General features: G+C 37.4%; 1 protein-coding gene across 1 annotated transcript in view; it reads left to right on the top strand.

Moving 5' to 3' along the window:
* Positions 1-6,609: 6,609 nt before the first annotated feature.
* LOC120892317 (broad substrate specificity ATP-binding cassette transporter ABCG2-like) overlaps positions 6,610-13,989 on the top strand; it is a 46,494-nt gene continuing 39,114 nt past the window's right edge. Inside the window, exons 1-4 of the mRNA XM_078020734.1 lie at positions 6,610-6,797; positions 11,119-11,178; positions 11,878-11,992; positions 12,546-12,703. Of these exons, the coding sequence (XP_077876860.1) occupies positions 6,610-6,797; positions 11,119-11,178; positions 11,878-11,992; positions 12,546-12,703 (521 nt within the window). The remainder of the gene's footprint in view (positions 6,798-11,118; positions 11,179-11,877; positions 11,993-12,545; positions 12,704-13,989) is intronic.

The following is a 13,989-nucleotide window of genomic DNA, read 5'->3' as shown; positions in this document are numbered from 1 at the left end:
TTCCAAGGAATCTCCATACTGCTTTCCAAGTTGGGTGCACCAATTTGCAGTCCCACCAGCAAAGTATAAGTGTACCTTTTTCCGGACATCCTAGCCAGTACTTGTTGTTGTTTGACTTCATAATGGCTGCCATTCTTATTGGAATGAGATAGTATCTTAGAGTAGTTTTAATTTGAATTTCTCTGATTGCTAGTGATGGTGAGCATTTTTCATGTATTTGTTGATTGATTCTATATCCTCTTCTGAGAAGTGTCTGTTCAGGTCCTTGGCCCATTTGTTGATTGGGTTATTTGTTTTTCTGTTGTTTAACTTTTTGAGTTCTTTGTGTATCCTCCAGATTAGAGCTCTATCTGATGTGTGAGAGGTAAAAATTTGTTCCCAGAATGTAGGCTCCCTTTTCACTGCAGATATTTTTTTCTCTTGCTGAGAAAAAACTTTTTAGTTTGAATTCATCCCATTTGTTGATTCTTGGTTTTAATTCTTGTGCTATATTTAGGAAATTGGGGCCTAACCCCACAGATGGAGATTAGGGCCTACTTTTTCTTTTATTAGACACAGAGTCTCTAGTTTGATTCCTAGATCCTAGATCCATTTTGAGTTAACTTTTGTGCATGATGAGGAGAACTCTAATGAATAGACAGGGGTAATTTATGGAAGAATGTATAAATTCAAACTCCTTATCTGTATTTAGAAAATTACTCTACGTATGAATAGTAAAAGTTATGAGGTTGAAAGTGGGATAGAGAGACGAAGAAAAAAGAAGAAAAGAGAAAAAAATAACAAGGAAAGAAAAAAAGAGAGGAAGAAAAGAAAAATAATAAAGGGGTGGGGTGAGGTGGGGCCTATGCAATTCCTCTATATTATATTATTCTGGTGATTCAGTTCTTAAAGTCCAATTTCATGCAAAGTTCTTGGATTCACATATGTGAGGACCAGAGGGGGAAGGGTAGAGGAGATTGGATGAGAAGAGCCAGAAAAGAAGAAAAAAAAAAAGCCTCAGAACTCTGTTTTCTTTTCTTCCAGTAGGTGGAGTTGTCTATTCCTGGCTTGAGTCTCTGCATCCAGGGTGGTGGAGGTAACCAGTGTGGGAGGGCTTGAGTTTCTACCTGGAGCCTCCCTACTCTTAGTCTCTGAGTTGGAAACCAGGTGCCTGTACCATTGCTGTTCTGTATTAATACCTATGCTCCCCAAAAGCTTATTGGAAAAATTTTGAGTTATCACAACTGGGGGTGGGGGAGTTGGAAACTGGGTACCTGATCAGCTGCAGAAAGGCGCTTGTAGCCACGTGCACCGATAGATGGTGAGTAAGGTTTTCCAAGATGGATTCCATATGTTACTCACATAGGATGTTTGGTGAGGTGGGGGGTGCTGGGGAGACCTTGTGCTTTGTCCAGAGCTCGGTCCATAAGCAAAGCCTCTGTTCTGCGCAATCTTCCATTTGCGCTGAGCAAGCGCTGAGCGAGGGCCGAGGCTTCCATCTCATAAAACGCATTTGTATATGAGCCTTCCCAGTGTCTTTATTATTATTGACAGAATAAATGCTAAAAGAATAACATATACTTGATTCTCTTTAAGTTTACAACACAGTATCTTCAATATTCTAAAAATTAATGTACTGTCCATTTTCTTTTCTTCTATTCATGCCTGAATATTCCTGAATGTGACAAAATATTAACAATAATTTTCAGAGTCAACAACATAATACCTGTGTGGTTTTCTTTGTAAACTGCAGATACAAGGATTTCTCCATACAGGTACTACTTTCTGAGGGTAGAGGCCAGGGTAAATGCTGGAATGACAATACTCACTCACAGAGTCTGGCCACCAGCCCTTCTCCTGAACAACACTGTCTTCTGGGGTTTCCACAGTCTCAAACTCTTGCAGAGAAGTAATTATTTCAGCAGGGTGAAGACATTGAAATCCGCTACAGGAATACTTTCATTCTAATCCTCCACCCCCTTAGATTCATTTCCTGATGTATTTGGCCTTGGGGCAACCATCTAATTTGTCCCAAACTCATTGACCAGAAATTGCCTATTGCCCTTGGGATGGGTGAAGTGTGAGAGGAAAAGCCTAGGTGTCAGAGTCTCCAGCACTCAGGGCCAAGGATAGCAGCAGAGCCACAAGAGGTGTCCATCAGCCCAGGAATTCCCCACTGATACCAGACATAAGTTGCTTCTGTTCATTTAGAAAAAGCACCAGAGGCTGGGGTTTTGTTTTGTCCCTTTGTGGTCAGAGAGAGTGTTCTCTGTGACATGACTCCATGGGAAGGTGGTGGTCCTGGACATTAAGTGCCCTGAGCACAGGAGGTTATCAAAGTCTGTCAGGCTGCACCACGCCTTTGCCTTCTTGTCCCCACCCTGTTCTGGGCTAGCCTGACTCCAGAGTCTGGGAAGCTCTTGGCATTCTGGCCCTGCAGCCTGAGCCTTACATAGTGAAGTCTCATTCAGGCTGTCTCCTAGTGGTCCAGCTTGCTGCCCATAGCCCTCAGCTGTGCTGCTAGCACCTTCTCAGGCACCTATCTGTGGTGAGTGCTCCACCTCAGGGCATCTAGCACCATGGGGTTGTCTCCATCCTGGCTCCCTGCAGATCTTGTCGCTAGAGAGCTAAAGGGAAAGGGAGGCATTCAGTCCTCCACTGAGGAGGGAGGGGCAGGAAGAAAGAGGTAGGGAAAAGTGTATCAGGATTGTCACACCAGCTCAGAATCTTGGTGGCCTTGTGGAAGCTGTTGTTACAGAGCCTGTGTGGAAGTTCATGCTGACTCCTTTCAACTTCCGTATCTGTGCTTTATATCCCCAATTTTATGCTCTGCCTCGGAGCACACGCGTCCTGAGACTGGAGCCCTTGGTCACTTGAACTACTATTAAGTGGGCAAGTTTGCATAACAGGAAAGGTGGGTGGGTATTGGGTGCACATTTTGTTGGAAAAGAGCACACTGCTCAAATGAGATGACTGACTTTGTACCCTTGGCAGTTTAATTTGAGAGTAGGAAATAAAAGCTGTCCATTCAGAATGTTTTCTCAGAAAACTATGTTGATGTGCAACTGATTCTGGGTCTGGTGTGAGTCCTGCACAGGTCAATTAAGATAAAACTCTTGCCTGACCCTAAATATGTGAAGATAATGAAAGTTAATATTGATGGATGAAAACTTACTGAACATGAGAATTACTGCTGGTGGAGCAAATATTTGTTTGCATTAATATTTTTAAAGGATTGGACAAATAATTATTTTTCTTATTCCCAGAACATTGTTTGCTCACAAGTTTGGGTAGTTTTCTAGAGTTTTGGAGCTCTTTTTTAGAGTTTATCTGTGGGTATTTTGGTTTTAATAGTTAAATTTAAAAATTAACCAACTATTTACAACACTTATTAAAATAATATTGAAAACATTCAAATAGTTCACAAAATTCAGACCCAAAGCTAGATTATAAATCAGTTTTTAAAAAGTGCTTGTATAAGAAGAGAGCATATTATATATTCATGTATTATATATGAATTATAAATATATATTAATATATAATGTATATTAATATACTATGTTAATATATACTAACATATTGTATTAATTATATATTAATATATAATATTATATATTATATATGTATAATATGTAATAATATAAATTATAAATATAAATTATAAATTTGAATATATATATATATATATATATATATATATATACAAATTGTAAAGGCTCACTCCAGTTTCAGAAAATAATACTGATTCATAATAACAAATGTTTATTGGGCTTATTTGTTCCAGGGCCTTGGGCATTATTCAGGAGTTCTCTTAGGGAACACATTATTTTTCTTAAGGTGTATTAAAATACACACAGGAGCCTGCAAACCCATTTCTGCATTTATTATCATTAGGCATCCATGAAGCATTTGAAGTGAGCATAAAAAAATGAAATAAAATTCCAACTAGAGTGGAACATTGAAAGAGGGAGCACGTTGGAATGGATACAGATGAACTGAAAGGCCTTTGCACTTAAAAAAAAATTGTATCCTGGAGGCCATAGTAGAAAGACAATAATCAATAATTCCTTCTCCAGCTGGTTCTTCACAGAAACTTTGCCTGGCTTTTTTTTTAATTTTAAACTTTTTGTTTTATTTTATTTCCTATGTTTTTGGTGCATTTTAGTTGTATATAACAACAGAAATTGTTGATACATTTTCATGCTTCCATGTTCATTCTTCTGTATTTTCATTCTATGTTCATTCTTCTCTAAATGAATTACCTGTTTGCCAAGCACCATTTTTCAACAGGCTGTCTTTTCTCCCATGTGCATTTTTGGTGCCTTTGTCAAAGATGATCAGATGAGTATTTCTAAACGATTTTGTCTATGAGTCTCCTATTCTGTACCATTGGTCCATGTGTCTATTTTCATGGCTGTTATTTTTGAGGAATATGTATTGTGTGTGTGTCACATGAGGATGCAGAAGAGACTGAGGAATGGCAATGGAGAGCACCCTCAGTGCTGCCCATATGCATGCAGTAGCGCATGGTCTAAGTGTACTTCCTAAGGAAGATTGTTTTAGCTGTAACAAGACACACTTGGACACTGAGACCCTGTAGTCTCATATGCTACTGTTGATGGCTGGAGCTTAATTGGGGATAAACCTACATTTTATAGAGGCATAGGTCACCCTCATGTTCTTTAAATAACATGTAAATATATTGTCCTTTGTTTTAAAAATATATGTATATGTTTTTCAATGGACCCACACTAATTTAACATAGGTAAGTGTTTGGTGCAACATTTCCTTATACATCTACAATGTGCAATGATCAGATGAGGGTAATTGTTTATCTGTCACCTCAGACATCGTGCTGACACTTTTTGATATGAGTTTGGTAGCAGTTGAAGACATTACCAGGGAGGAAGGTTTACACAGTGTTAAGAATGAACCATGTACTGTGGGGTAGGTAGTTAGGATTGAAATGTTTTAATGAAAATTAAAGAGCCCAAATGGTCTCCTTACCTGTATCTATAGGTTCTATAGACCTATGAGAACCTCATATGTTCTTTAAAATAATCAATGCTGAGTTCACATCAGAATGTGAACCAAAAGTTGATAGTCTAGTTGACTTGGTCCTCATAACTTTTTTCCTTTTCAATAATGTCTTGTATAATTTTATTCTCATACCACATATCTCTGCTACTTAAAGTACACTTCTGTGGTTATCAATATATATTGGCACTAATATTAATATATATATTCAAAGCTATTCATGCATCATGATCCCAAAAAATCTATACTGATGAGTACTCATTCTCCCTATTCACTAGGAAGCTGAGAAGAGTGAATACCTCATTTAAGTCATACATTTAGTTGATTTATATAGAGAAAATATTCAGTGTCATCTTACTTAAAGTCAGTAGTGTAGCAATTGTTTAAGAGAGGAATGGTTGATAAATACAGAGAAAAATTGCTATCCAACCTTCTGTTCCCATCCTGGTGTCTATAAATAAGTTTGTTTTCACAAGAAAATCAACTCTGTATTTGGCCAGAGACCCTGCTGAACCAATATTTCTATATTTATTGATCGCTACCTTAATATCTTTTGTTTGTGACTGGAAAGGCCTTGCTGCTATTTAGAGCACAGTCTTGCTGGAATTTAGTTCTTAGGTCCAGTTAGCATTAGGTAATCCACTTCAATTTATCCAGAGGGTGAAATTTAAGTTTCTTTTTTTAAAAAAAAATTTTTAATTGATTTAATTACTTTTTTTTAAATCCACGACAACAGTGGAATGCATACAATCCTTATTACACATATAGAACACAATTTTTCGTATCTCTGTATATAAAATATGTTCACATCAATTTATGTCATTATATATTTATTTTTCTAGAAGGTAACAAGTCTGTGATCTTTGACTGAAGCCACTGGAGGTGAGTTTTATAAAGTTGTACAAAGCACCACTGAGAGGTGCCAAGTTTATCTACCCTCTTACAGAAGGTCTAAATGGGTGCCAAGTTTATCTACCCTCTCACAGAAGGTCTAAACGGGTGGGGTCAGCTTGATGCAAAGAGGAGACAAAGGGTAAGGACTTCTCATCTGCCAGTGTTGCCCCCCTGACTCCCACAGACACCCCTCCCCCAAGACTTGTTACCTACTTCTCTTATTTAAATTCACAGGAGTTTCTCAGTACAATCTCTCTTAAATTTACATGAGTTCTTCCCTAGTTTCAAAGGGCTATATTGTCAACTATTATTATATATTGTACTCTTTTTATTCACCTGATTGGTCATTGGTTGGAAGAGGCAGGACTCTGGGATGGTTTGGAAGAAGTTCATAAAGAACATTTAGAAATCCTCTGTTTGGTTGTCCCTTTTTAAAACCCCTTAATTTGGAAATATGACACCTAATTGGAGTACAGGTTTTTTAATTTGTATCCGCCTCTCATTATATGTTCTCAAGTTGTTCTTATCACAGTGATGTGGGCTGTTCTTTGGAAAGGAAACTACTCACTGCAGCACAGTTTAAAAAAAAGATTGGTTTAAATGTGTTCATGTTATGTTATCTCGTGTTTAAAAATTTTATTTACCTGGATTGTCAACTTACTATTGCTTTTCCCTCTACAGAAAAACAGAACTCTCCAAATGTCTTCCAACAATGACCCGATTTTAAACATGTTCCAAAGAAACTCTGATGTCCTCCCTGGGACAAGCTCCAGGGACCAGAAAGGGCCTGTGCTAAGTTTTCACAACATCTGCTATCATGTAAAAGAGAAGAGAGGCTTTCTATTTAATCAAAAAACAACTGAGAAAAAGAAACTATCAGATATCAAGTATGTGCATAAACCTTTGAAAGTATCACTTTATTAACCTACAATGAACTTCAGGTTTTGGCTATTACCAATAAACTGCTATGAATATTTGCATTCAAATATCTAATTAGACATATTGAGCTTTTTTCTTTTTGGCTAAATTAGGACTGAAATGATTGGATCACTTGTTGAGTGTATGTTTAGCTTTGAAAGGAACTGAACTAAAATCCATTCATTAAAGTGATTGTACCATGTACATCAGTCTTTGAGAAAATGAACAATTAATGTGCAATTTAGTTTCCCTTATGTAAGCCACATGGTGGAAAAGGCCTGGTGGTGTCTTTCTTTCTTTCTTTTTTTTCATACCAGCATTGAACGTATGGCACTTAACCACTATGCCACATCTCCTACTCAGCCTTTTATTATGATTTATTTAGAGACAGTTCTCCCTGTCTTGCTTAGGGCCTTACTTTGCTGAGGCTAACCTTAAACTCATGATCCTCCTGTTACATCCTCCTGGACTGATGGGATTACAGGCATGTGCCACCACACTGGCTACTTTATTGCTTTTTGGTTGTGGGTATATAATTGATCTTTCCAAACTCTAAAACAGAATGTTTTTCAATTTCACTACTGAAACATGTTTTCTGAAACAGACAAGTTTTAGTTTGGGGTACCTTTGCAGTATATGTCCTTTTTATGTTCTAGAAGTAAAGAGGTTGAAATGATAGTACCTTGTGAAAGTACTTTTCTTTTCAAATAGACCTGTTTTAAATGAATGGTCTATTTATACTTGTTCACAGTTTATAACAATTTACTCATCACTCAATCTAATAAAAACAGGTAGAACATATTTAAATATAAGATCCCTACAATTTAATTGAAGGTACCTAATTTTAAAAATACCTAATAATTGTGATTTTATTTTTATTCTTTTCATCCAGCCAGAAAATCAGAATTCAAAGTGCGGTGTTGAAGTGGGATCTAGAGTGGAAGGGAGATGAGTGTTTCTTTAGAACCTATCACTAAGAGGTACCTCCACGAGTTCACAGATACTGGGCATTAGGAGTGTCAGTGTTTTTCTGATATTTTGTGAGCCTCTTTTTCCTTTTGATGTTGTCACAATGTAATTTGGCTTTGCTCAGATACTATGACCTATGAATTCTGTTTGTGTAATAAGGGAAATAATCATTCCTAGAAAAAGCAAGCACCTTCTCCTTGTTCTCCAAGGCTGGAGAGTGGTTATAAAAGAATCTTTTGACTCAGTGTGGCTGAAGATCTATACAGAATTTGGTGTTTGTTGTATTTCCTTGATATTTTTCAAGCAACTCTCTACTTTTCTGTTAATGCTAGCCAACTCCCATTAGAAATAAAAAAGTGACAAGATAGCATAGAAATGTTGAGGCCCAGGTGGAAGAGGAATAGCAAGGAACTGAGGGCTCCTGGGCTGAGGCCAGAGCTTCTGTGTGGATTGGAATTCTGTCCATGCAACAAAACCTGCTGCCTTGCCTACTTCTTTTCTCTCTTCTGTTGGTTAAGAAATCCTGACTAGGAGACTAAGGAAAGGAATGGTGGATGGAAGGCTTTGATTTTTTGCTACATGATTAGATAGATTTGACTTATGAAAAGCTGACAAGTCTTTTGTGAAATACACAATAATTAAGAAATTGTTGTCCTTACATATTTTGTGATTAAAGAGGTAGAAAGTACCATGCTTTGAATATGTGCAGGTTGAATATATATATAATGCATACATTGCATAGAGGTTCATTTACCTTACTTATCCTTTCCAGCTAATCAACTAGGGATTCAATACAATAAAGTGGAGATTCACTTATTCAAAAAATATGGGTTTCTAGTAGGCATTTGGTGTTGTACAAAATGCTGGTGACAGAGATAAATCCTCTTTTAGTCTGAAGGATGAATCAGAAAACGGGAGCATTTTCCCTCATTCTTGTGGTGATTGACAGAAGTACTCAAAGACAGAACAAAAGCTCCTCACCCTGCATTGAGGGCCAGGTGCAAGGAGATTGAATTTTTGATAAGTGTGTGTATTGGGGGGGGAGGTTGACCATGCCCCAAGAATGACATTTAGATCCTTTGCGCATAAAGAGAACAAGACCAAAGGTTGTACCATTATCTACTAAAGTGCAATAGAACCAACAGAAATCCTTCAGGTGACTTTCATCTTTTGTACTCAGTACTCCAGATTCAGTGTGCGGTGGGTTATAGGGAAAGGAAGGAGAGAGAAGTGGTTACAGTAAGACACAGGCTGGTTGTGAAGATTTTATAGTATGAAAAAAGAGGGCCTCTGCAGACACATGCTATAAAGTGGAAAATTAAGGGGAAATGGCTTCTGAGGGTTCAGAGAATGGTGGATGGAGGGTGGGGAAACCAGGAAATAGTGGACCATAGTTGATGGACATAACTGTCTTGGTGGAATGAAAGTAGCTCCAGACTCTACCTAAACCAATGAGCAAGACTCTGTCAAATCACAGTGTTTGTGAAAATAGAAAATAAGTCACCAGCTATAGGGGGCTGATCCCTGGGCTAGAATGTGAACTCCAGGGGGCTAGAAATTTGTTTTTCCATTTGTTTATCTACTTGATTTGTTCTCATCTGTGTCCCATCTCCTAGAAGAGTATGTTGTACACACATAGTAGACACGTCATAATTGTATTGCCTGATGAATTGTGGAACAGTCACTGCTCCACATAGGAATGGTTGGAATTGCAATTCTACAGTACTGTTGTTTTCTGTAACACTGGGGTTTAGTGTCAGAGAAAGTCAAATAGCAGGATCTGTGAAATTCTTTGCCTTAACACTCACATTTTGTTCCTGATTGAATCATTCAGAATAGCTTGATCATTCCTTGAGAAAGTATGTTAAACTTGGGAAGTTTTTCAAGTAATTAAGACTTAGGGAATAATGTTTCCTGGTAATTTTAGAAGTACTTGCTGGGTAGATATTATTAAGGGAGATGTATTAAGAACTGTAGAGAAATGAGCTTTGAGAATTTAACCAGACATTTTGCATTTGGGGGATGGCTAATGATTGAACCCAAGATTTCATGAATGCTAAACACCCATAATAGCACTGACCTATACCCCCAGACCTACCCAGTCATTTGTGAGTCTTTACACTGAGGGAGGAAGGATATCAAATGAATTAAGAGTTTTCTGAGTCACAGCTGGCTCTTGCTTTACCACACTCTCATTATAATAGTCCAGTGATTTAGAGTTTCTTCAGTCAATGAACAAAGTGAAAGGTACATTTCACCCCAGCCACTAGCAACCCTAGTTTCATTGTGATAGATCAGGTGTTACAGGCCAAGAAAGGTGAGGTCATTCTGGATGTGAGTGCTGTGAGGCAGTAGTGTGGGGACTTTCATATTTTATAACAGCTGTACACTCATAGGGTATCAGTATATGAGGACATATAGCTGTTGGCTTGGATCCTACACTTGGAATAGATACTGATTCCACAGTAGAACACATCTTGATGTGCCTAGCAATTCTAAAGAGAGACTGGCATAGACACCAGAGTTCTGAATGTATAAAGCCAGACTGCTGTGTGCACTCCTTTGCCCCTCCAGTAGCCCTGCCCTTAGTTCTCTTCCTCTATTTCTTTCTTCTTAGTAGTTTCACCTCTTATATTTAGGACAGCATTGAGCCTATTTGACTTCTTGGGCCTTAGCAAAGTCAATAGTGCCATAATTACCCCTTCTGCACTATCTGATTTTTCACTGCCCTCAGGCATACACTTGATTTGATTGAATCATAGTTGCATCCATTTTCTGAGAGAAAATGGTTTCTTATATTCTGGAGTGCTTTATTCCACTCTTGAATTTCTACTGAAGACACATTAATTTTTGTTCTGATGAGATTCTAAAAGTGAGAACACTGGTGCTTATAAGTCTCCAAATCAGTGGTTCATTCATTGTGTCTGACTTGACTGAGAAGCAGGTGAGGGGATTTGAAGAGGCTGATCATCAAACATTATTCAGAAGTTGTTTTAAGAGGCATAAGAGTAATACAGATAATTGATGAGAACTTACTATTCATTTTGTGATCTGTGAACATAAATGAAAATATGTTATTTCCCAAACAGCATTAATGGTTTCAAGATATTTTGGGAATGTGAGGGATTTTTCTTAATTCCTGACTATTGGATGATATCCTATGTATGCTAGACTTCTATTAAGAATGACTTATATTCTTTAAGTTTCAGTGCTTGTTATCTATCTGGAATTTCATCAACTAAACGTATTCAATGCAGCCTCTAAAACTATAGAACACTTTAAAAACAGAAATGCTAAATCAGTATATTTTTGTGTTTACAGTGGGATCATGAAACCTGGCCTTAATGCTATCATGGGACCCTCAGGTGGAGGCAAAACTTTGTGAGTACAATAGAAAGTATAATTCAAAGTCCTTTTGGTGCTGCTGTTTCAATGTTCTTTGAAAAATCATAGGCATTTAATGGACATTCCTGGTCTGATCCTAAGTAGTGTATATCACTTGCTTTTACACTAGCTTGTGGTTTTAATCATAGGACCAGTCTTTTTAAAATTCAGTATGAGTAACACAACATGATAAGGTGATAAGTCATAGCAGCTGTCCTTGTTATCAGCAAATGAGGAAGGAAAATAAGGGAATACTATTAAAATGGAGAGAAGGAGCTGAAGTTCTCAATGAGCACATGCATCTGAGATAAAAAGATCCTGCTACTTGGGTTGGGATCATCAAGGTAAGGGTCATTGGGACTCTATACTGGATAAGCCAATGATCTCTTGCTTTAATGTGTTTGGGATTTTGTATAGTACATGAGGAAAAGGAAGGTAAGAATTTCTGTATGTGTGTGTGTGTGTATGTGTGTGTTTGTGTGTGTGTGTGTGTGTGAGAGAGAGAGAGAGAGAGAGAGAGAGAGAGAGAGAGGTAGAGAGAGAGTGTGTGTGTATGTGTGTGTACAGACCATATGTTAAACCATACGATTTTTTGATTAGTTCATTTTTAACATGAACAAAATTTGGATTCTGAGTATGTGAGAGTTGTAGCCTTTGTAGGAAGGAAAAATCTTACAACATATTGTCCTTTTATAGGTTGTTAGATATCTTAGCTGCAAGGAAAGATCCAAGTGGTTTATCTGGAGATGTCTGGGTACATGGAGTACCTGAAGATTCCAATTTCCCACATAATACAGGTTATGTGGTACAGGTAAGTATTAGTGATTTTGCCTGTTAGGTTTCCCCTGTTCCTGTAAGGCAAGAGCCTTGGCTTATAGTTTAGTGTGCTTCCAATTGAACATGCTCAGAACCAACTTTGTTTACACCACATTTATAAAAATTGAGGGAGGAGTCAAAAGGAGAGATAGAAAAAACCTGGAATATTAACTTTTAGGCAGTGGTGTCAATTCTAGCTCTCCTATCATTTACAAAAGGATCTATTGTTGTCCTTTTTGCCCTTCATTCACCTCTCTTTTTCTCCTAAAGGATGACTTTAGCAATTCCTCATTGAAAGATTTGTAAGTGAAGTGTCTAGAAGGCATAATTTTGTGTGTTCCACCTGGGTATGCAAATAGGGAGTGAAAATGCTTCCCTTGGGCTCTGAGGCTGTGTGTGTAGAGTTACTGAAATTCTTAGAGTTGAATGTTCACAGTAGCTAGAACTTTCCTTTGGGTTTGTTATTTTCATATATTAAATTACATACACTGAATTGATAGTCTTACAAAAGACACACTGTTTCTCAAGAAAATTGCATTTGCCTTCAGGATGATGTTGTGACAGACACCCTGTCAGTGAGAGAAAATATATGGTTCTCAGCGGCTCTTCGGCTTCCAACAACTATGTCAAAACAGGAAAAAAATGAGAGGATCAACAAGGTCATTAAAGAATTAGATCTGGAGGAAGTGGCAGATTCCAAGGTAATGTAAGAAACCTGATAGAATCATAACCAGGAAGGAGGGGCTCCCACATGGGCAATGCGACCTTAATCAGAAGTTTCCCAAAGTTTGTGTTGTCGAAATTGGTGGTTTTCTGTGGTGATGAGAAAAGTGATTATTTACATACTAAGAAGAGGGAAATTATGTGAAGAAACAATCTTAACTCTGTCTTGTCCTGTTGAAGGGTACTTAGTTTGCTTATCTAGCTTGGCTGTTGTGAATTTTGCTACTATATACACTGCTGTGCATCACTGTAGTATGCTGATTTAAATTTTCCTGGATATATACCAAAGAGTGGGATAGCTGGTTTATATGGTGGTTTCATTTTAGGCTTTTGAGGAATCTTCATACTCCATAATGTTTGCACAAATTTGCAGTCTCATCCCACCAACAATGTATGAGCATACCTTTCCCTCCACATTCTCACCAACAATTATTATTATTTGTATTCTTGAATGTCACCTTTCTGACTAGAGTGAGATAAAATCTCCATGTAGTTTTAATATATATTTCCCTAAGTGCTACTGATATTGAACATTTTTTCATGTACTTGTTTTCTGTTTGTCTTTCTTCATTTGAGAAGTGTCTGTTTAATTCTTTTGCCCATTTTCTGGTTGGTTCATTTTTTTCAATTGGTGTTATAGTTTTTGAGTTACTTTTATTTTCTGGAAATTCATGCCCTTTGTGAGGAGCAGGTAGGAAATATTTTCTCCCATTCTGAAGCTTTTTCTTCACACTTAGTTCTTTTCTTTACTGTGCCAAAATTTTTGTGTTTGATTCCATCTCATTCATTGATGTTTTTAATTATATTTCTTGTGTTTTAGGAATCTTGTTAAGAAAGTGGTTTTCTGTGCCATCATGTTGAAGTGTTGGGCCAATATTGTCTTCTAGCAGATGCAGCATTTCTAATTTCTAGGTCCTTGATCCACTAAGTTGAGCTTTGTGCAGTCTGAGAGATAGAACCTAAATGTCATTCTACTCCATATGGATTTCCAGTCATCCCAGCACTATTTGTTGGAGAAGTTGTATTTTTTTCAACATGATTTTGGCATCTTTTTCTAGTTTTAGGTAACTGAATTTATGGGACTTTGTCTCTGTGTCTTCTACTCCATTCCATTAGATTTCATATCTGCATTGATGCCAGTACCATGCTGTTTTTCTTTCTATAGCTCTTTAGTATAATTTGAGGTTCAATATTGTGATGCCTCCTGCTTTTCTCACTAGCAGTGAATCTGTACAGTGCTTTAGGTAGAGTGGCCATTTTGACAATATT

Source organism: Ictidomys tridecemlineatus, chromosome 9 (genome assembly GCF_052094955.1).
Source record: "Ictidomys tridecemlineatus isolate mIctTri1 chromosome 9, mIctTri1.hap1, whole genome shotgun sequence".
NCBI classification, from domain to species: domain Eukaryota; kingdom Metazoa; phylum Chordata; class Mammalia; order Rodentia; family Sciuridae; genus Ictidomys; species Ictidomys tridecemlineatus.
The sequence above is the reverse complement of the archived record's forward strand: the minus strand, read 5'-3'. Positions and strand labels throughout refer to the sequence as shown.